Raw genomic sequence first — 20185 nt, 5'->3', positions numbered from 1 at the left:
AGAAAGCCACTCACTTCCTTCTAATGACACTGCACAACTGCTATGCCTTGGTGGTAGCACCGGGGACCTGATGAGGAAGGCCCTCAAGAGTCACAGCCTAGAGAGGAAGATGGCCTCCAAATCAGGCTGACCATGAAGCATGACAAGGTGCCTTATGGCGGATTCTCCACTGAAAGGCCAGGAGCCAGGGGTCAGGGAAGGCTTCTTGGAGGAGGTGCTACCTTCTCCACACTGAGCTGAGGATTTATCACTGGCCCCGTTTAATTCTTCCCATGGCCCCCTCATGACCCTGAGAACAAAGCCCAAGGTCATTACATTAGCCTCATCCTTAAGGCTCTAATGAATAGTCCCCTTCCCTCTTCACTTTGGTCTCTACCATCAGAGTATCAGGTTCCACCTCTCCTCTGAGCCTCTGCACATGCTGCTCCCTCTGCCTGGAACACTTTCCAGGGGAACTCTATCTGCCTAGATGCCACTTCCTCCAGGAAGCATTCTCTGATAGCCTCCTAGCCAGGAAGTCCCCTGGAGAAACACCTACCAGAGCACCTAGCCCACTGCACTGTAACCATCCACATACTTGTCCCTCCCAGCTGTGCTGTGCATTTCCAGAAGGCGAGAACTTGATTGGTTCTCTGCTCTGTCCCAGGCCCCCCAGCATTGTGATGGCACAGAAGAGAGCCTCAGGAAATGTAGGATGAATGACTGAGTTGGCTTTTAAAAACAAAAAGATGTCACAGAGATCCCCAAATAACTCCTGACCAAGCAGACTCAGAAGCCTCAGACCTGCTCAGCTCACGACCGTGTGCTGTCTCAGGCTTGTCCGAGAGAAGAAAGAGGCTTCTGTCACATCCGGTATGTCTCCTCTGGCTCCAGAAGGCCCATGCTGTGGAGAGGACCCAGCTCCAAGTCAGGTTGGCCCTTGCCCCCCCTGAGAAGTCCCGACTCCAAGGATGACAAATCTCATGTGCCAGCCCCAGGAGACTGGTGGGAGTCAGTCTGAGACTCCTCTGTTCCTAGCCAGAAAAATGCTGTGCTTGCTTCATTAGATCAGCCATGGACGGAGGTCACAGAGTGGCTGCACAAAGGCTCGTGCGTGCCCTCCCTGCGCCAAAGATTCAGTTACTCACATGAAGGAAAATGTGAGCCCTCAGTGGCCTGAGGTTAGGACCCTCTCCTGGTGTAGAATTATCCTTTGGGTTCCAGTTAAAATACCTCCGTTTCCTGAGTCAAGCCTTAGTCCCAGGCACACAGAACCCCCGTTGGACCCAGTTCCCTTCCTTGTTGGGATTTGGTGAGTGTGAGCCTGCCTGAGACCTGCCAGCCGCCGGTGTTGTCACCATCTGCTGCCTGCAGCTGGTGGTGTGGATCTCCCCTCTGCTACCACAGCTGGGAGACCACGGGCACGTCACCCACCCCCTTCAGGCCTCAGCTTCCTCCGCTGAGAAGAAGAGACAGTAGTTTCCAACTCACAGGGTTGCCATGGAGATTTGGCAAGACAGATACATAAAATTCTTAGCCTAATTCCAGCTGCACAGTAAGCACTCAATAAATGGTAGCTAGTTGTGTTATTTTGTTGATAGTTTATTATTTTTATTATTAGCTCAAGCAAGTTTGGCTCTCAAGAGCTCACTGAGAAAAATCTGGCCCGTCTCTCCTGACAGAGGGGCTCCCCCGGGGCTGGGGTTAAGGCAAGAAGAAAAGTCAGAAAAACATGCTTCCAGGAAGAGGTGGAGGTGGCCGGATGAGGGCTCGCCCTCCTTGGGGTAGGATGACACAGGTTGTCACTCCCAGGCAGAGGTGATGGGAAAGTGAGGGGGCTTCCCAGGTGAGAAGGCCCAGGTGGGCCTGAAAGAGGAGGAAGAGAGACCCCATCACAGGTGGGGCTAGGTCTTTGGGAGAGCCGTGGTCAGAAGCGGGGAGAAGGGTGGTGCTGTGGGGAGCCAGGAGGCCCCACACAGGTAAGCCCAAGGGGAGGGAAGGACAGGTCCATCTTACACCATTTTGAGTTGGTTTCCTCAGAGGTAGACCCTAAGAAAAAGATTCAAGGAAAGTAGTTTATCTGGGGAGAGCTCCCAGGTGGCACTGGCAGGGGATGGGACAGATGGGGAGACAGGGAAGGGAAGGACCCCATAAAGGGTGCTGTGTCCAACAGGTTACTGTGGGCCACTGAGGCCCGTTCTTTAGTGGAACTGTGGGCGACAGCCAGGGAGCCACCTCGGATATGGCCCCTGTTGAGACAGCCTGGGCTGCCATAAGTGTATTGGGCCTCCCAGTCCTGGAGCCTGGCAGTCTGACCCCGAGGTGTCGGCAGGGCCACACTGCCCCTGGAGGTTCTTGGGAAGAAGCTGTCCAAGCCGGTCTCCCAGCTCCTGGTAGTTCCACAGCATATGGCAGTGTGACTCCAGTCTTCACACGGCACTCTCTCTGGGTGGATCTCTGCACCCAAACTTTTCCCTTTCAGAAAAATTCCAGTCATGGGCATCTGGGTGGCTCAGTTGGTAAAGCGTCTGATTCAATTTAGGCTCAGGTCATGATCTCACTGTTCATGAGTCTGAGCCCCATGTGGGGCTTCTCGCTTTCAGTTTGGGACTCTCTCTCTCTCTCTCTCTCTCAAGATAAAATATATAAACATTAAAAAAAAGAAAAATTCCCATCCTATCGGATTAGGGGCCCACCCTATTGACCTCACCGTAACTAATTAGATCTACAATGACCCCATTTCCAAATAAGGTCACATTCTGAGGTCCTGAGAACCTCAACATATACATCTGCGGGGGACACAATCAGCCCATAGTACTCACCTAGGGGCACCTGAGTGGCTCAGTTGGTTAAGCCTCCAACTCTTGGTTTTGGCTCAGGTCATGGTCTCACAGTTCATGGTTCAAGCCCCGAATCGGGCTCTGTGTTGGCCCCCGAATCGGGCTCTGTGCTTGGGATTGGTTCTCTGACTCCCTCTCTCTCTCTGCCCCTCCCCTGCTTTCTCTCTCTCTGTCTGTCTCAAAAATAAATAAGTAAACTTAAAAAAAAGATTTATAGGGGCGCCTGGGTGGCGCAGTCGGTTAAGCGTCCGACTTCAGCCAGGTCACGATCTCGCGGTCGGTGAGTTCGAGCCCCGCGTCAGGCTCTGGGCTGATGGCTCGGAGCCTGGAGCCTGTTTCTGATTCTGTGTCTCCCTCTCTCTCTGCCCCTCCCCCGTTCATGCTGTGTCTCTCTCTGTCCCAAAAATAAATAAACGTTGAAAAAATAAAATAAAATTAAAAAATAAAAAAAATAAAAAAATAAAAAAGATTTATAAAAAAAAAAAAAAATACCTAAGATGAGAAAGCCAGGGTAGGATCCTCAGACTCTCAACCATACTAGCTGAGAGCTGCTCCTAGGGAAATTAACTCCCTGACTCTCCGAGCCTGACCCGGGGGGGCAAGAGAAACCCCTCAGGTGGGGTATCACACTAACGGTATTTCCTAGAATGGCGAGTGTCTGCTATTTTCTTCTTCAGTAAATCTCTAAGACAGCAGTGGAAATTGCTTGCTTCTGCTTAAAGCAGTACATTGAAAAGATTCTTTTTTAAAAGTTTATTTAGAGAGAGAGTGTGTACCCATGTGTGAGTGGGAGGGGGGCAGAAGGGAGAGGGAGAGGGTGAATCTCAAAGCAGGCTGTCAGCTCAGAGCCCGATGTGGGGCTCAACTTCATGAACCCATGAGATCATGGCCTGAGCCAAAGTTAAGAGTCAGACACTTAACCGACTGAGCAGCCCAGGTGCCCCGCACGTAGAAAAGACTCCGAAGCCGAGATCAGTATGGGTTGTTGATGTCTTCCACGGTCACAGGAGGATGAGAGGCCGCACACACACCATGTGTTCGCCATTTCTTCTCCCAGGTGTATCTAAACGGGTTTTTCCCTGCTCTGGAATTTGGGCAGCAATTTGAGGTATGGTTCCGGGCAGAGAGGAGGCAACCTGATTGCCAGCAGGTGCCGGAAAAGCTGAAGGGCTAAAGCAAATAAAAGTGCAGCCATAAAGCAACAGTTGGTGCTAACTGCAGTCTGATTTCTCCGAGCTCCGTATCTGGCCTCAAGTTCATGCCTCCTTGGAAATGACCTGAAAATCAGAGAGCGAAGTTGAACCCGTGGCTAACGCCCAAGCCAGGGAAAATGCAGAGCGTTGTTTGCAGAGCTCTTTCCATTTTACCTGTGGCTCAGGGCTGATTCAGGAGTGACTGTTGGCTGAGCCTGGGTCCTGGGGATGAGCTAGGAAACAGCTTCCAGGTTCTGTCTTTCCAACGACAAAGGGCTGCTTGGGTAAGGACCTGAGGACAAGGAAAAGCTGCCCAAGTGGATGAGTCAGGGGAGAGCAGTCCACATAGAGAGGACAGCATGTGTGAGGCTGGAGGGGGAGAGAGAGCCTCATTCAGGGCAGCTCTGAGTGTCTAGAGCAGAAAGCAAAGTGGGGACAGCAGATGATGAGCTTGGCAAGGTCAGTCTCGTGCCAGGGTTAAAATCATCCAAGGCCTCCACGTGAGATACTTTGGCCTTCATCCTGAGAGATTTCGGGACCATAGACCAGGTTTAAGCAGGGGAAATACCCACTTGAAATAAGTGCTTTCCAATCAAGGCGCTTTCCTCAACCCTCCTAGACTGGATAGAGAGTAACCCCTCCTCCGTTCATCTTGGCTCTGGGACAGAGCTCAAAGGTTAAGCTCCAAGGCACCTGAGTAAAGAGGGCTCCAGGAAACAGGAAGAAGCTGATTTCCCAGCTCCTAGAGGGCCATTAAGGAATGTCACAAACAAGCAGGCTGTGATGACATTTTGGTTTCGTAGGAAAAGTAAACGTCCGAGTAGAATCCTGCCAAGGAGGGTGCTAGGAGGAAGCATCAGGGCGAGTGGGGCCAACAGGCCAGCAAAACCCTTGTAGGCAGACAGCCTCCCTGCCTGACACCCCTTTCGGGACACGTAGATAGCATCACCCTCATTTCACAAAGGACGAATTGGGGCCCAGAGAGATGTGCCCCAAAGCACACAAGTATTGAGTGACTAACCCAGGTGTGTCCAATGGACCCAAAGTCCATCCTCTTTCCTGACAATACAGACTTTTTCCTCCCTGATTCTCTCAAGTATGCCCCACTACTCAGCCCTGGCATTTACACCTTCTGGCGGGACTTGCCCACAGCAGGGGGTGATGTGTTACAATGGCCCCAGACTCACAGATGGCTAGCTTAGAGTAACCTGGTAAAAAATAGCTTCTTTCTCCCCAGTTTCCACACATCTGTCCCAGGAAAAACTCTAATTAGTCTTGCTGGGGTCACATGCCCCCTTCTGAACCAATCACAAAGAAATCACAGTGCTCTCCCTGACCAGCCCCTTACGACAGGGTGAGGTGCCATGACAAGTGTCCCCTCCTCCAGGACCACACGTAGGTATTTCACCTTGATGTGGAGGGTCCAGGAAGGCTTCCCAGAGGAAGTGACTCCTACACTGAGACCCGAGGATAAGAAGGAGTGTTCCAGCCAAAGAGGCAGAGGAACGGTGTACAGACAGGGACTAGGGGTGCAAAGGCCCAGGAACACTCCAGAGTGTGTCTTGCTCGTAGCCATACACCCCTGCCTAATACACAGCCTGCCTTGCCATGAGCGCTCAGAGAATGCTTCAGAAAGGAAATCCACAATTGGCTGTGTGGCCTTAGACAAGTCACTTGTCCTCTCTGAACTTTAACTGTCCTAACCTTTCAGGACTAGGCAAGAATGGAGTTCATTCAGTCCCAAAATATTCATGGAGCACCTCCTCCGTGCTCAGCATTGCCCTAGACCTACAGGAGATAAGGCCTGCCTTGGAAAAGAAAACCATGCTTGGGGCTTATGCAAAAGAACTGCAACCACCCAAAGGGGCTCAAGGGGAGGGGCAGGACAAAGGGAGAGGCTCAAGGACCTCGAGGGTGAAAAAGGGGCTCTGCCCTCCTACTCCGCACCTCTCCTCCCCCATCCCCTACTTTCCACCCTCCCACCCCCCTGACCTTGTGACCACCCTGGAGCCACCATATGTGTGCCTAGGCCTTAAGCCAGCATGCAAGGGCAGGAAGACCTCTCTCCCTGCACCTTTGCCCCACAGCTACGTAACCTGAATAACAGGTTGTGACAGACAAATCTCGCAAGAACAGGTAGGAAAGAGACTTTTGGGTCTGGGTGGCTACAGAGGGAATTTTTGCCCCACCCTGCGTACCTGTCCCAAGGGCCGGTCTTCCTCCCTCCCCGCCCCCAGCAGTCCAGTCCCGGAGCCCGCGACTCTGGAGCTGGAGTCTCCAGAGCACCCACGGGCTGCCAGGGTGAGCCGGCCAGGGACTCAGGAGACTGGAGAGCCCTGCAGGTGCAGAGTGGACACGTCAGGCTGGAAGAGCCGTCACTGCCCCGCCCCTCCCCACCCCCACCCTGAAGCCAGAACCCTGCTTGGCATGGGCATGCCAGCGAGAAGCTAGCCCCCTGCCAGGTATGTGCCCCAGCCTCTGTCCTATCTTTCTTGTGTCTTTCTGAATGGCACTCTTTCTCCCTTCGAATCTGGGTAAGTGCATGTTGTGAGTATTTGCTCTTTACCTCTGCCCCTTTATCTGTTCTCGTCCTCTGTCCCTGTCTCATTCTTTCTCTATATCTCTGCCGTCTGCCTGTCCCCTTGTCCTTGCTCTCTCCACCCCAGCCTCTGACTCGCTGTCTGCGAATATCAGTATCTGTTCATCTGTGCCACCTCATCTATCTGACCCTGTCCTCATACTTCCTTCCATCCGGCTGGGCCCCCAGCTCTCCTGGAGCCTCCACATATGGGGATCCCACAGAATTTCCTGCCAGCCTCATCTCTGGCCTGGGCTCTCTGTAAGTCACTGTTCACTATAGGTCACATCCTATGAACATTCAAAAGCATAACATGCTTTTGTATCTGGAAAAAAAGGTGGGGGGGGGGTGGTAATTTGAATTTCAGGAAGTTAAAGTCCCACAAAATCTCTGTGGGTGGTGTCAGGCACGGCTCACTTCTCTCACCTGGAAGGACCTGGAAGGCAGGGCCAGAGTGGGGGGAGGGGAGCGTTTTTATACCTGCTTAACAAAAGGAAATGCAGATTTGCACTAGTGCTTGCTCTTGTTTAAATGTCAAGGACTGACCCAGCCCACTGCTTCAGTGGCAGACCTCAAGCCTCCTGTCTCTTATCTGGGTCCTTGACAGTTGGACTTTGGAGACCACGTCTGTTGAGATAGATTCTTAGGATAAAGAAGATTCTGGGATGGGAGGGGCAGGAAGAGTGGTGGGAGTAGTCCTTGAGGTCAGGGCCCCTCCAGCTGGCTGCAGCGGGTCACAGACGTGGAACAGTTACCACCAGCCCTGCCCTCCCCTCCATTCTGTCTCTAGAGACTTACTGGGGGTCTTCAAAGCTGCCAAATCACTGGTAACTGCCCAGCACTTGGGGGGGGGTGGCACAGGGGAAAGGAGGAGGGGCCAAGGACAACCCTACCCCTGCCCAGCTCTCAAGAAGGGAGGAAACCCCAATTTCGACTCTCCTGAGACAAAAGCACTGGCAATGGGACCCTGTGGGGATTGGGCAGTGGAGACCTGCATCCAAATTCTGACTCCCATCCTTACAATCTGAATAATCCTGGGCTTAACCATAAGGAGTCTTGGTCTACCTACCCCTAAAATGGGGGAGTGTGAGAATTCAAGGAGGATTCAATTGCATATATAGCACCCTGTGCAAACTCAGCTGTCATGGGAGAGTCCTCATTACTCTTCATTTTGGTACTCTCACTCGAGCTCACTCGAGCTTCTGTCTTCCTGCTGGTTTGACTAGGGCTAACTAGCTCAAGCTCAATGTCTCTCGGCTAGCTGGAGGGAAGGAAGGAAGGAAGGAAAGGAGGGAGTGAAGAAGAAAGGAGGGAGGAAGGAAGGAAGGGGAGGGAGGGAGGGAGGATGAATGGATGGATGAGTGAATAAGCCAGCCCTCCAAGAGACAGTGGCTGGCCGACTTCACCTTCCTCCACTGGCCAATGTCTGCACCAAAAAAGACATGCTGAATTGAATAAAGTTCTAGGGACAAAAGGGAAGGAGAGGTGGAGGCAGAGAGGGAACCGATGGCAGATGGTGAGGAACCAAACCGAAAGGTCTGTGATCTCCTCAGTTCGAGGTACCTGTCCCTAATTGTCAGCCTTATTTGTTTTCAGACCCCAGGTGCCAGTTTCCAATTTGATTTCCTTCTCTCCACAGGCTAACACTGACCCCAAGCCACTCCTCACCTGGACAAGATGAGAGTGTCAGGTAGGGTCAGGCTCTGAGGATTCTTAGGCTCAAGGCTGAGGTCTGAAATCGATTTGGGAATCATTTTTCGATCAGCAGTGCAGGCAGTCCTAGACTCCCAGGTTGTTTGGCCATATGTGCTCTCAAATGGTCAGGCCAGAATTCCAGGAGGAAACCCATCCAGGGGGAGCCTGGAAGAGGAGAAAAGGAGACTTCCTGCCTCTAGGCTGAGGGACCAGAGAAGCTTGGCACGATGACCCCATCTGGCTGGGATCACAGGGAGTGACCCTGTTTTGGAAATACCTGATCCTGGTAGGAAATTAGGGACAAAATATTTGTCTCAAGGAGGGCTAGTCTAGAATCCTCACATCATGGGGCTGGGCACAAGGAGTAGCTTTTGCCTTCTCATCCACGCCCTCATGCTATACTCTGTCTGTACAAATAGGGAAACTGAGGCACCAAGTAAGAAATGGACACAATTCATCTATATTCCCAAACAGCTGTAGGGAAGAGCACAAATTTTAGAGTTAGCTTACTTCCCTGGGTTCAAACCCCACCGTTGTCACTTACCAGCCAAGTGACCACCTCTCTGAGCCTCAGTTGCCTCATCTGTAAAATGGGGATAGTCAATAGTATGTAACACAGAAGTTTATTGTGAGGATGAACTGAAATAATGTATGTAAAAGCTGTTCTCCTGGTGCCCTAACAAAATGACTGTATAATACCCAGGGAGAATTCTGGGTGCCTACAGTCACACTGCACCCCAGAAGATGAGGGACTCCCACAGACCTGAGCCCTGCCCCCCCAGGATCCAGGGAGTCTTCTCCCCTACCCCCAAGTAGCCAGAAACCAGCATGAGACCATGGAGTTGATTTCAGGGCCACATGGAGGTCAGGGGTGGAGCTAGAGAAACGTGGCCTGATGACGGCTGGGCCACTAGGGTCCCTGAGCTGGGAGGCAGAGTGGAGCCCGCTTCTGACCCTCGTGGGAGAGTAAGGGAAGAGACAGGACACGGAGCTCAGAGGGGTGGGGGGTGGGGGCGGGGGTCTGTCCTGTGTGTGGGGTTGCTCCCCACTGATGCGGAAGCAATCGCCGCGAGGCCAGGGAAGCCGTGGCAGCAAGGCCATGTGTATTTCTATAGACAGCATTGTGTGGCTATTTGTGGTGGCTTTCAGGGGGAGTGATGGAAAGTGCGGGAGGCCGGCCCCAAGCCACCCTGGAGGCTGCCTACCAGGGACAACTGTCACATCCCTCCCGACAAGCTGCAGGCTCAGAGGCAAGGGTGTTGAACCATGTTCACTCTGACAGAGGCACTCCTACCCAAAGATCCTGAGGTCCGCCCAACATCACACAGCAGCACTGGCCGCCCGGGGCCCTGGACGCAGCCTTCCACGTCCTGCCGGGAGGCTCGCCTCTTAGGGCTGTCTGCAGTAGAAGTTGCCTCCTGTTTTCACAACACACCCCTCCAGCCTCCAAAGTGCAGATTCCAGGCCTCACCCTCAATGATTCTGTCTCTGGATGGCTAAGCGGAGCCCCGGAAGGTGCATTTCTACCTTTTCCTCCCAGTGGATTCACTTTGGGAAATATTGCCATGTAATCTTGTAGCGTGATCTCACCACTTGATCACTGCATGGATTCACACGTGGTCTCACCACGTGGTCCCCTGAATCGGTCCAAGGTGTGGGCCTTGATCTGGAGCTACAACACAGGGTCCCTCAGTGGGGTCCCGTGGCATGGTCTCACTGTGGGGATTTGGTAAGAATCTTGCTATCTGGCCTTGTGATGTGGCTTCATGGCAGCATTTCCTTGCTCTGCAGGTGTGCTTCGCTTCCTGGCCCTCATCTTTGCCCTGGTCACCACATGGATCTTTATTCGCAGCTACATCAGCTTAAACGCGAAAACTATCCGTCTGCCCCGCTGGCTGAGTGAGTGGGGCCCACTCCTGGGGGGTAGGGCCTATGGACCAGGACGGGGCCAAGGATATATTCCTCCCTCTGTCCGCGGGTGGCCCAGGAGATGGGCCACCAGATACGGCATGGTGTGGGCTGCCTTTGGGATCCCAGCCTTTGTGGGGGTGGAGGCTGTCGGGAAGGCTGGAGCCCATGGGGAACACGGAAGTGTTCCGAGGCCCTGGCCGAAACACGCACCTACATCAAGGGGTCATTTTGGAAATGTGATTCCAAGAAGAAAGAGGAAAGAGAAGGAAGGACAGAGGGAGGAAGAAAAGAAGGGAGGAAGGAGGGAGGGAGAGAGGGAGGCCAAGAGGGAGGCCAAGAGGGAGAAAGCTGAGCATTGTGGCTTCCAGCCGCAGCTGCTTTCCCTCTGCCCGGGACACTCTTTCTGCACATCTCTCTGCAGCCAGCTCCTTTCAGACTTCAGGTCTCTGCTCAGATGTGACCTCCTCATAGAGGCCTTTCTTGCACACCCCAGCTGCAGCCACACCCCCTTGTCCTACTTTTGCCTCTCATGTCAGCCTGTTTCCTTTAGAGCTTCACCAGTGTTTATTTACTTGTCTACTTGGTCGTTGCCTATCACCAGCCCCTAGAGTGTCAGCTTCCTGAAGGCAAGGATTTTATCTTGTGTACATCCATTTCTCTAGCACCTGGTGCAGAGCAGATACTCAGTAAACATTTGATGAGTGAAAGAAAAATGGATGGATGGATGGATGGATGGATAGGTGATGGATGGTGGGTAATGAATGAGTGACAGATGGGTGGATGGACGGATGGACGGGTGGATAACAGATGAGTGGATGATGGATGAGGGGGATGATGGATGAGTAAAGCAATACCAGTTACCTACATGAATAATCTCATATAATCTGCACAAATGCCCCATGAGGTGATCCAAGATTTGGTTGTGGAGTGGACTCATACATGACCTCATGGTGTGGTGTAAGTTTCCTCATCTCCTTCTTTTCTTAAGAAACTTGCCCAAATGCTCCCTGTAGATGTCAGGAGGAATGGGAACTGTGGTCTCACAGGTCCAAATTCTTTTAAAGGAAGGAGAGAAAAGGCAGCTATCTATGCCTCTGCATTTGTTCTCCTTGGATTCAGAGAACCACCTCCATTGACACAATCAAACATAATAACCTCTAGTGGCCCAGGCTAGCTCACAACTTCACAGCTGTGAGAAGCCAGTCATCCCACAGAGGAGTCTCCGAGATCCCTCACCTCATACACTTCTTGTCAAGCATGGCTCACACCCATGTCAAGATGATTTATATAGATTCATGGTGGCCAACATGTCCCTGGACACTGCTTTCATACAGATTGACTCGGCTGTACCGACAGCCTGGGAAGGGATGGGCCCAGGTCAGTACAGGAGGCTCAGAGCAGGAGTGGAGATCAGGTGTGTCCTCTAAAAGAGACAGCCCAAGCCTGAGGTGAGAAAGAGAACAGTGTTTGAAAGGAAACCCCAGGGGCACCTGGGTGGCTCAGTCAGTTAAGTATCTGACTCTTGATTTCAGCTCAGGTCACCATCGGTTGTGAGATTGAGCCCTTTGTCGGTCTCCATGCTGACATGCAGACAGCTCCCTGCTTGGGATTCTCCCTTTCTCTTTCTTTCAAAATAAAGAAAATAAACTTGGAAAAAGAAAGAAGGAAAGAAAGGAAGGATACCCCGGAAGTCAGCTACCTGAGGTAAATCAATACCTCCAACCAACAATCATGGAGCAACTATTCTGTGTTAGGTCCCAGGGACCTAACATGTGGCCCCCACTCATGGTCTGAGTTGGGGAGACAAACAGACTTAATTACAGAATATACAGAAGTGCATGAACATGATCCAGAGTCTCAAGAAATGCTTACGGTGACAGAAAATGTCACCAGTGGGAACAGTGGTCATCGAAAACCATTAATGTTCAGCCACTGAAAGACAACATTCATTGTCTTCAGGGGTTCCTAGCCTGGCTGCACACACCCCACCTTATTATTTAATGCATTAATATAGAAGCACATATATTACCACAGCACAAATTTATTTTTTAATGTTTTATTTCTGTATTGATATACAGTTGGTTTCCTTTCTAATCTATTTTATTTTATGCATTTAATAACATGCTCTGTTAGAGTAGGAAGTGCTGTGTGTGTGTGTGTGTGTGTGTGTAAAGGGGTAGCAGTGGCAAGTGAGCGAGGGCTCCCTGAAAGGGCGGGACATCCTGCAGGGGAGGAGGATCCCTTGGCCAGGCCAATGCCATGCCCCACACCCCACACCCCAGCCTCCAGCAGGGAGCACCCAAAGCTAACCAGATCTGTCTTCTCTCCGGCAGGTTTGGTCACCAAGGAGATCCGTGAGTATCACCCCAGCCCTGCCTTTGCTTTAGGGTGAGATGTCCCAGGGCTGCTATTCCCAGCCCTGCAGGTCCTGGAAACATCTTTGTGTCCAGAGTCTGCCCAGCTCTCTCCTCCCATGGCCCAATGTTGCCTTCCGAAGCCCCCGAGCCTTGTGGCCCACTGATAGATTCTCAACTCTATGGCTCAACTCTCCCTTCCCCAGTCCCCTCACCCTACAGTCCGGATTGCCTCCCCGTCATGGCACCTGGCCGAGCACAGCCGCCTCCCCACTGGGCCCCTGGGCCAGAAGATGGGGGCTGTGCTTATTATCATCATGCAAGGACCCCAGGCTTGACTCACAGTTCCTGTTACCAAGTATGAGGGGCCATGTCGGGCACTACAGAGGCCCCCAGGGGCAAACAGAAGTGGGTGTTGATTGTCTGTTGGGTAGAAGTGCCAAACATGCCAAGAGAGATGGGGCAAAGTGTTCTGGGCTCCAGGAGGGCTGCCCCCTTCCAATGAGATGGGGTCATGGAAGGCATCAGAGAAGAGGGAATGGCAAAGGCCTAGAGGCAGGAATGTGTGGGGCTGCAGGGGAGCCCGTGGCTGAGGCCCCAAATGTGGGACACTGCACACGTCTGAGCAGGGCTTTGGCCAGGACCCAAGCTCCCGAAGTGTGGAGAAGGTGGGAGTAAGGACAGTAATGATGATGATAATAGTACCATGATGGAAGGCCTACTATGTGCCAGACCCCATGTTCAGAGCTTTACAGGCATCTCCTGCAATCCTCACCACAGCCTTGTGTGGGTGCTGTATAATCATCCCCATTTTACAGATGGGCAAACTGAAACTCAGAGAAGTGAAATCTCTTGGCCAAGGCAACACAGCTGTATGTGGTGGTCCAGAGCCCACGGTCTCAACACCTCCTTGCGAGAGGCCACATTCCCAGGCCCACCTTCTTGCACCTCGACATAGTAGTGACTGAAGAGGGAGGTGGTTCCAGGAACAGAATTTTGACTGAGAAGGACATAAGAGCCCCGGTGCACTGTGGGATTACAGAGAGCAAAGACCGTATGGACCAACACGAACCATTTGCCCCACACCCTCAACTCCATTGACCTGAAACTTCCTGAGTCACATCCTGCAGTAGACACAGTGTCACGACACCTTGGTCCAAACGCTCAGGCGTCACCTGCTAGAGGATGGCAAATCCAGGCCCACGTGCTGCCTCCCGCCCTGCCCGCTCCCCTGGTCGACATGACCGGTCAATCCCAGCACCCTCTCCCTCCAGGCCCACAGGCAGCCTCTACAGCTTTATCATTAAGCCTCTAACAGCAGATCCACTGACATTAAAGAGAAAAGCTATTTGACAACCCTGATCTAAACCAACTCCCAATTTTACAGTCAGCAAAGGTAAAGGGAGAGATTTCTGGCAAGTCGCACCGCAGATTACTGAAGAGCAGCCCACAGTTCCTGACTGCTCCCCTTCCAGGGCTGAGCTCCATGACCTCACCAACAGCACTAGGGGTTCCCAGAGGGCTCAGGCCTCAGGGTTTGAGGCGGCTGGTGGGGGCAACAAACCCCACCCAAACCCAGAGAGCAAATCCCCTGCCTCCCGGTGGCTCAGACCCCTGGACATCATCCCTTTCATCCAGTAGCTTGGCTGTGAAGGCTGGATGGTCAGAAAATCAATTCCAGAAAAGCCTGCTTAAGCCAGCCTGTTGACATCAGGTTTATCAGACTTAGCTGCAGTTGATTAGGCTCTGGGCACACTCTAAGGTGGTGGCCGGGGCCTGGAACAATCCCTCCAGCATAGGTGAGAACCTCTCGTCTCAAGAGTAAACTGGCCTTCCCATGAGGGGCCCGGGGGCCAGAGGTTGGGCCCCAAGACTCATAGGAGAGGAGGACCCCTCCCCCGCCTCATCCTCAGCCAGCCCCGCAGGCAGGTGCTAGGCCTCTTGAGAAGGGTCCCCTCCAGGAGGTGGGGAAAGGGAGTCGGGTCCATGTCTCCAGCCCTCTCTGTCCTGAGTCACAGGCCTGGACAGCCCCTTGTGGGTGTCTCCATCCCTGGCCTTCACTCTGGGGACAATGTCCTGGTTTGAGCTCTGGGTGTGTTGAAACTCCGGGTTGGGGCGGGGGGCAGGGCAGGGAGCCTAGGACAGGCATTGCACTCAGACTTCCAGGGCTGCCCACTAGGCGTGTGAGCTGAAATGCAGCAGGGCATCCTGGGGTGGGTGGCATTCACTCCTAGGAAGGAGCACATTTACTTACTTAGAGGTGTCATGGGCTTGCCAAGCCTTGTGCCAGTGGGTTGTGTCCCCTCTGGAGGGGCCCTTTGCCCTGATACACATAAAGGCTCCCTCTAGGCTGCCAAGGGCCCTGGAGCCCCTAATCACCCTGCCCACATGCTCTGTGGGTTTATTCAGTGAATATTTATTGAGTGCCTACTATATGCCAGGCATAGGAGTTACAGGCACAATTTAACAAGATAATCAATGTGAAGTGCTTGCCACAGTGCCCAGCACGCAGCAAGCCATCGGCATGTGCCAGCTTCTCCTAGGAAGCCTGTGGGTTTGCTCCAAGCAGGCACTGCCATAGCTCAGCTAGATGCCTGGCACAGGGCTGAAGGAGAGGGGCTGCCCAATCACCGCCTTCCTTTTGCAGGTGAACTTTCTCTAAGTCCGTGTTTACCCAGCCCTCCCTAAAGGTATTTTCCTGTCAGGTGGTATTAAAAAAACAAAAACACAAGGCATTAATATAAATTAAAGCCTGCCAGGCTGAAAGCACAGGTGACGGATGTCCCAGCTCACAAAGGGTCGATTGAGGCCTGAGTGGCTCAGCGGCTGTGTTTGGGGGTCCTGTATACGTTTCCTGCCTTTCACCCCTCCCTGGGTTTGCCCTCTGAGGCCCACGCGGGGAAGGCACAGGTCTTAGTGGCAGCCACAATAATCAGAGGTGCCACGTACTGAATCCTCGGTGGATTCTAAGCACGGAGTGAGAGAGGGCCAGAACCACCTGCCTGTTCCTTATTGTATCCCAGGGCCTGGCCCATAGTAGGTGTTCAGTATGATCACTAAATGAGTGATAAGAAGAATACCCAGGGGTGCCAGGGTGGCTCAGTCGGTTAAGCGGTTGACCCTTGATCTCAGCTCAGGTCATGATCTCACGGTTCGTGGTTTCGAGCCCCACATCAGGCTCTGCACAGATTATGCTCACAGCACAGAGCCTGCTTAGGATTCTCTCTCTCTCTCTCTCTGTCTCTCTCTCTCTCTGTCTCTCTCTCAAAAATCAGTAAATAATTAAAACAAAGTTTTTCAAAAGAAGAAGACTACCCAATATGTCTTGAGCCTCAACCTGTGCCCACTTATTCCTCACAAGAACCCAGTGGGAAAGGCACCCTATTTATCCCATTTCACAGATAAGGATGTTGATACACAAGGAAGTTGAAGACTCGGGAACCTGGCTGGTGAGGCGTCCTACCCACCATGCTGGGGCCCCCAGGAGGTTGCCAACAGGGGGCCTCTGGGAGCTCAAAAGGCTGCTGTGGCCCTAGAGAGAGGTTCTCAAGAGAACCCCTTCATCACAGCGACCCTGGTAATAACCAGGGTGGTAATTAACCACCACTCTTTCCTCCACACTAGTTCTGGGGGTGCTGTGTGCTGAGTCAGGCACTGGGCTGGGGCTAGAGCTGCCATGGGAACCCCGAAAATGAATTCTAGGGTGGTCAGACCACACGACCAGTGTCCTACATCTTTGACAGGGACTGTTGGAGGCATCATGGGAACACGGGCAAACCCCCCAGACTCGGGCCGTCAGCAAAGCCTCCTTGGGGAGGAGGCCTCTGAGCTCAGTCCTGCGCCTGATCCCGGGCCCCTCCCCCTCCCGGGTCCCTTCCTGAGCTGCTAGTGCTAAAGTTGCTCTGTTCCCTCAACAGCAGTCGTGAGGGCCAAGTGTGGCCTCGCTAAGCCCTGCCCCAAAGAGTTCTTCGCCTTTAAAATCAGCAGCGGGGCTGCTAACGTCGTGGGCCCCACCATGTGCTTCGAAAACCAGGTGTAAGTGTCTTGTGTTTTTTTTTTTTTTTTCTTTCCATTCACTCATGCATTCATTCACAAAGTCAGAAGCTGCAAGGACAGGCCCTGAAAGCAGCCCATACCTTCAACTGGCTTCCTTTTACTCTGGGTGGATGAGTCACAAATAACAATAGTCCCAGCAGCATCTCCATCTGCCAGCACCTTGTGAGATGCTTTGTGGCTTCATCTCATTTAATCCCCCAACACTCCCAGAGGTGGGACTATAATTGATGAGGAAACTGAGGCTCAGACAGCATTACCCAGCTAACTGGTGGTAGAGTCAGGATTTGAACTCAGGTCTGTGTGATACCCAGACTGCTGGGCTTCCTATAAAGGGGGATGCCTCTGGGGAGGGTTCAAAGTCAAGATCTAGGCACCAAAGTTCAGATGCAGCAGGTGCCAAGACTTCTACTTAGGTTCAAGAGAAATACTGTGTACCCATTATCCAAGCCAGGTAGTAAAGGCCCTGGGGACAGTAAGTTTATCCTACTAAAGAAGCCAGACACAGATGTTTTAGGTTTCTGAACCAAACTCCAGCTCACTTAGGCAAAACAAGGAACTTAGTAGTTCATATATACAAAAGGCCAGAGACAGCGGGCTTCAGGACCAGCTGGATCCAGGGGTTCAAACCACGTCATCAAGGGTCCCTTTCATACCATCTTTAGCTCTGTTCTCCTCTGTTAGATTCAGTTTTTGGGACATGAGAATGGGCTGCTTCATGTAAAGGAGGGAGGCCACTGGTTGGCTGGCATATTAGCCCAGGCTGGCACCCCACTGGGAAGACAGCTTTCTCCCACCCAAATTATCCCTGCAAAAGGCCCAAGACTGAGTTTCATTGGCTGGCCTGGGTCACATGGCCACACCAGGCTCAATCACTGTGACCAGAGGACAGGATGCTCTATTTGTCCAGGCCTGGGAGACTGAGGTGAGTCCCAAGAACTACCTGGTCTGAGAGTACAGGACAGTTTTCCCAAGAGAGCCAGAGGACTGGGGTGTGGATGCTGGGCAGGTAGGGCCACAGCTGGGCTCTACGCAGCGATCCCTGGCTGCAGGACGGCAGCAATGTTCTGGGTTCTGCCTTCTTCCCAGCAGCCGGGCTTCACTGCTTGGGGAGGTAGCCTGGTCCCACCTCCAACACCTCAGAGCCCCAGGCAGGGACCTTCTCTCTTTTCTGAGCAGACTGTTCTGGTCCAAACATGCCATGAGAATTCCTCAGAGAATCCAGCCCACCGCTTGTTTCCAGGAGAAAACAGATGGCCCAAATTATTCTGTGTGCTTCCTGATGCTTCTGCAGAGTGCCATGTGGGCCCTCTCGGAGTTCCCGAGTCACAAAAGCAGAGTGTTCGTTCCACGTTTGGGTCCAACTGTTGTATTTTCTCTTCTTCTTTGTCAGGATCATGAGTCCTGTGAAAAACAACGTGGGCAGAGGCCTGAACATTGCCCTGGTGAACGGTGAGCTGCTGACCTATCCCCCAGACAGCCCCCTCCATGCTCTTAGGACTGGGGCGGGGGCGGGGGGAGGTAGTTCCACATTCATTCAACCAACACTGGCTCAGCTCCTACTACACACCTGGGGCCATCCAGCAGTGCTCCAGAGGGAAAGCCCAAGGGACAGAAGGTCTAAAAGACCTGGTCCCACCCACCAGAGTCTTGACCAGGCCCCCACCGTGAGCAACTACCTCAGGAAGATACACTTCTCCTATGAAACATGAGCCCATCCTCAAGGCCCATCCATGCGGCCTAAACCAACACACACGAAACCCTGAGGGACAACCAACAACAACGTGAGATCATGAGCTGATTGCCCACCTTCATTCACTCATTCATCAAATACTGTCAGCAGCTACTGTGGGCCAGGCCCTGTACAGAACCACTAGGGGTCAGCCATGAACTAGAAGGACAGGTCCTGGCCTGTCCATGGAGTTGACAACCACTACAATGTGGTGAACATCTATGAAGAAGGAGGAAGCACAGCTCTGAAAGCTGGGACATACAGCTGGGGATGGGGGTAGTCAGGGGAGGCTTCCAGAGGGAGGTGCTGGTCAGCTGAGGCCTGAAGGATCATGGGGGTTGACCAGGGAAAAAGTGGGGGAGGCTCCTTCGAGGCAGGGGCAACACTGTAGAGGAAGCAGAGAAGGGAGAAGAAGGGAAGAGGGCTTGGGGGCCACACAGGGTCTTCCTGGCTACACAGAGAAGCGGGCAGGATGACAGGTATGGAGGGGAGGCAGGCAGGGCGAGAGGATGAGGGGCTAAGCCTTCTAAGAAGTGTGAGCTTGAAGCTAAAGTCAATAGGGAGCCTCAGAAAGGCTTTGAGGAGGGCATGAGGGTCCAGCCCTGCATTCCAGAAACTTCCTTCCAGCTTGGAGCAGGGAGGCTGGGGGCAAGGAGACCTGGAGGAAGGCCCACAGCCTCACTACCCTGCATCTCCAGCAGGAAGACCAACTTCTAGCCATGCCTGAAACAGGGACACATTTCAGGAGGGGTGGGTTTACAGGGGTGGAGTAAGGACCAGGTGGTCTGCCCCAGCCAAGACCCTCCTCTCTCTCTGCCTCTGGCTCTTAGCTGGAGAGCGAAGGCCATTTCCCTGAATCTAAGAGCTACTTCCTGGGACAAAGGTCAGGGCAGGTGGAAAAAAGGGCACAGCAGATGCTCCGGAAGGAAAAGGTCAAGCTTGTGTGTGTGTCATGACCACATGAACACAGGAAGTGACAGGGTAGGATAGGACTCCTAGGGAGACATTCCCCTTCTGCCAAGAAATCCTGCCGAGTCAGGGGAAAGGTCAAAGCCTAAAGCAAAAATGGAGCCTCACCCAGAGTGGGAGGTCGGAAGGCAGCCCAGGAAAAGCGGGGCCTGGGAGGGGCAGGAGGCCAAGCAGGGCACGCCTCCTCCAGTCTTGAGAAGGACAGCAAGACCTGACTCACTGCATTGGCGGCCGCTTCCTACAGGGAGGGCATGCCAGCAGATGACCGTAGGGGTCTCAGTCTACAGGGCCTGTTTCACCTAATCTCCACGCACACCCCCACCCCTCACCCCAGTGGGAAGGGCAGGAACTGGCCCTGGCTGCAGCCCATCTGGCTGAAACCTGCTGGTTCTCTCTTCCCTGAAATGGGCCACTGCAGGAGACGACCTCTGTGACTAGTGTCCAATGAGACAGGCTTAGCTTGGGGCCTCCCTCTCCTCCCCTCACAAAGCCCAAAGACGAACACAGGCATCAGTAACACCAAGAGCTGTTACAGAGCATTCACTGTGTGCTATGTCATTCGGCCTCACCCCGATGCTAGAATGGAGCTATGGACTCCGTATGGAGGTAAGACATGGAAATTCAGAGAGGTTAGGCAACTTGCCCAAGGTTACACAGCCAATAGATTTGAACCCAGATCTGGCTGACTCCAGGTCTTAATCACCCAGCTGAATTACTTACTTCCCTAGACTAAAATCCTCTCCAAACATCTATGTAGCACCTACTGCATGCCAGCTGTGGGGGAGTCCAACAAATCACTCTCAGGGCCTCACAGTCTCAACTGTATAATAAGCCATCAAAAAGATCGGTAAATATTGGTAGTTCTCAACCTTTTAGGGAGC

The 20185-nt window shown here is 52.9% G+C and overlaps 1 protein-coding gene and 2 long non-coding RNA genes across 12 annotated transcripts in view; 1 reads left to right on the top strand and 2 right to left on the bottom strand.

Annotated features, from left to right (window-relative positions):
- The window catches only part of FAM3D (FAM3 metabolism regulating signaling molecule D), a 34450-nt gene that overhangs the window by 6005 nt on the left and 8260 nt on the right, over positions 1 to 20185 (top strand). For 2 of the 10 annotated variants that reach the window (XM_006928898.4, XM_045051762.1), the window contains exons 1-6: positions 7284 to 7417; positions 8230 to 8280; positions 10077 to 10184; positions 12530 to 12550; positions 16468 to 16585; positions 17997 to 18055. In XM_006928898.4, coding sequence (XP_006928960.1) covers positions 8268 to 8280; positions 10077 to 10184; positions 12530 to 12550; positions 16468 to 16585; positions 17997 to 18055 — 319 coding nt within the window. In that variant the 5' untranslated portion in view covers positions 7284 to 7417; positions 8230 to 8267. Of the gene's footprint in view, positions 1 to 731; positions 853 to 887; positions 912 to 6066; positions 6149 to 6233; positions 6475 to 6781; positions 6852 to 7283; positions 7418 to 8229; positions 8281 to 10076; positions 10185 to 12529; positions 12551 to 16467; positions 16586 to 17996; positions 18056 to 20185 lie in introns of those variants that run through there. The other 8 variants (XM_045051760.1, XM_019823510.3, XM_023249888.2 and 5 more) reach the window with 7 other exon arrangements.
- LOC105260065 lies at positions 3239 to 7219 on the bottom strand. Its single transcript, XR_889940.4, has 3 exons — positions 7071 to 7219; positions 4187 to 4321; positions 3239 to 4096 (listed from the first exon to the last, which is right to left on the bottom strand). It is a non-coding gene; the product is annotated as an uncharacterized LOC105260065 (long non-coding RNA).
- Positions 16580 to 20185, bottom strand: part of LOC111559428 — a 110998-nt gene continuing 107392 nt past the window's right edge. The window contains exon 3 of the long non-coding RNA XR_002740288.2: positions 16580 to 18007. This is a non-coding gene — a long non-coding RNA (uncharacterized LOC111559428). The remainder of the gene's footprint in view (positions 18008 to 20185) is intronic.

Source organism: Felis catus, chromosome A2, assembly GCF_018350175.1.
Source record: "Felis catus isolate Fca126 chromosome A2, F.catus_Fca126_mat1.0, whole genome shotgun sequence".
NCBI lineage: Eukaryota > Metazoa > Chordata > Mammalia > Carnivora > Felidae > Felis > Felis catus.
Note: the sequence above shows the minus strand (reverse complement) of the source record. Positions and strands in the feature narration are given on the sequence as shown.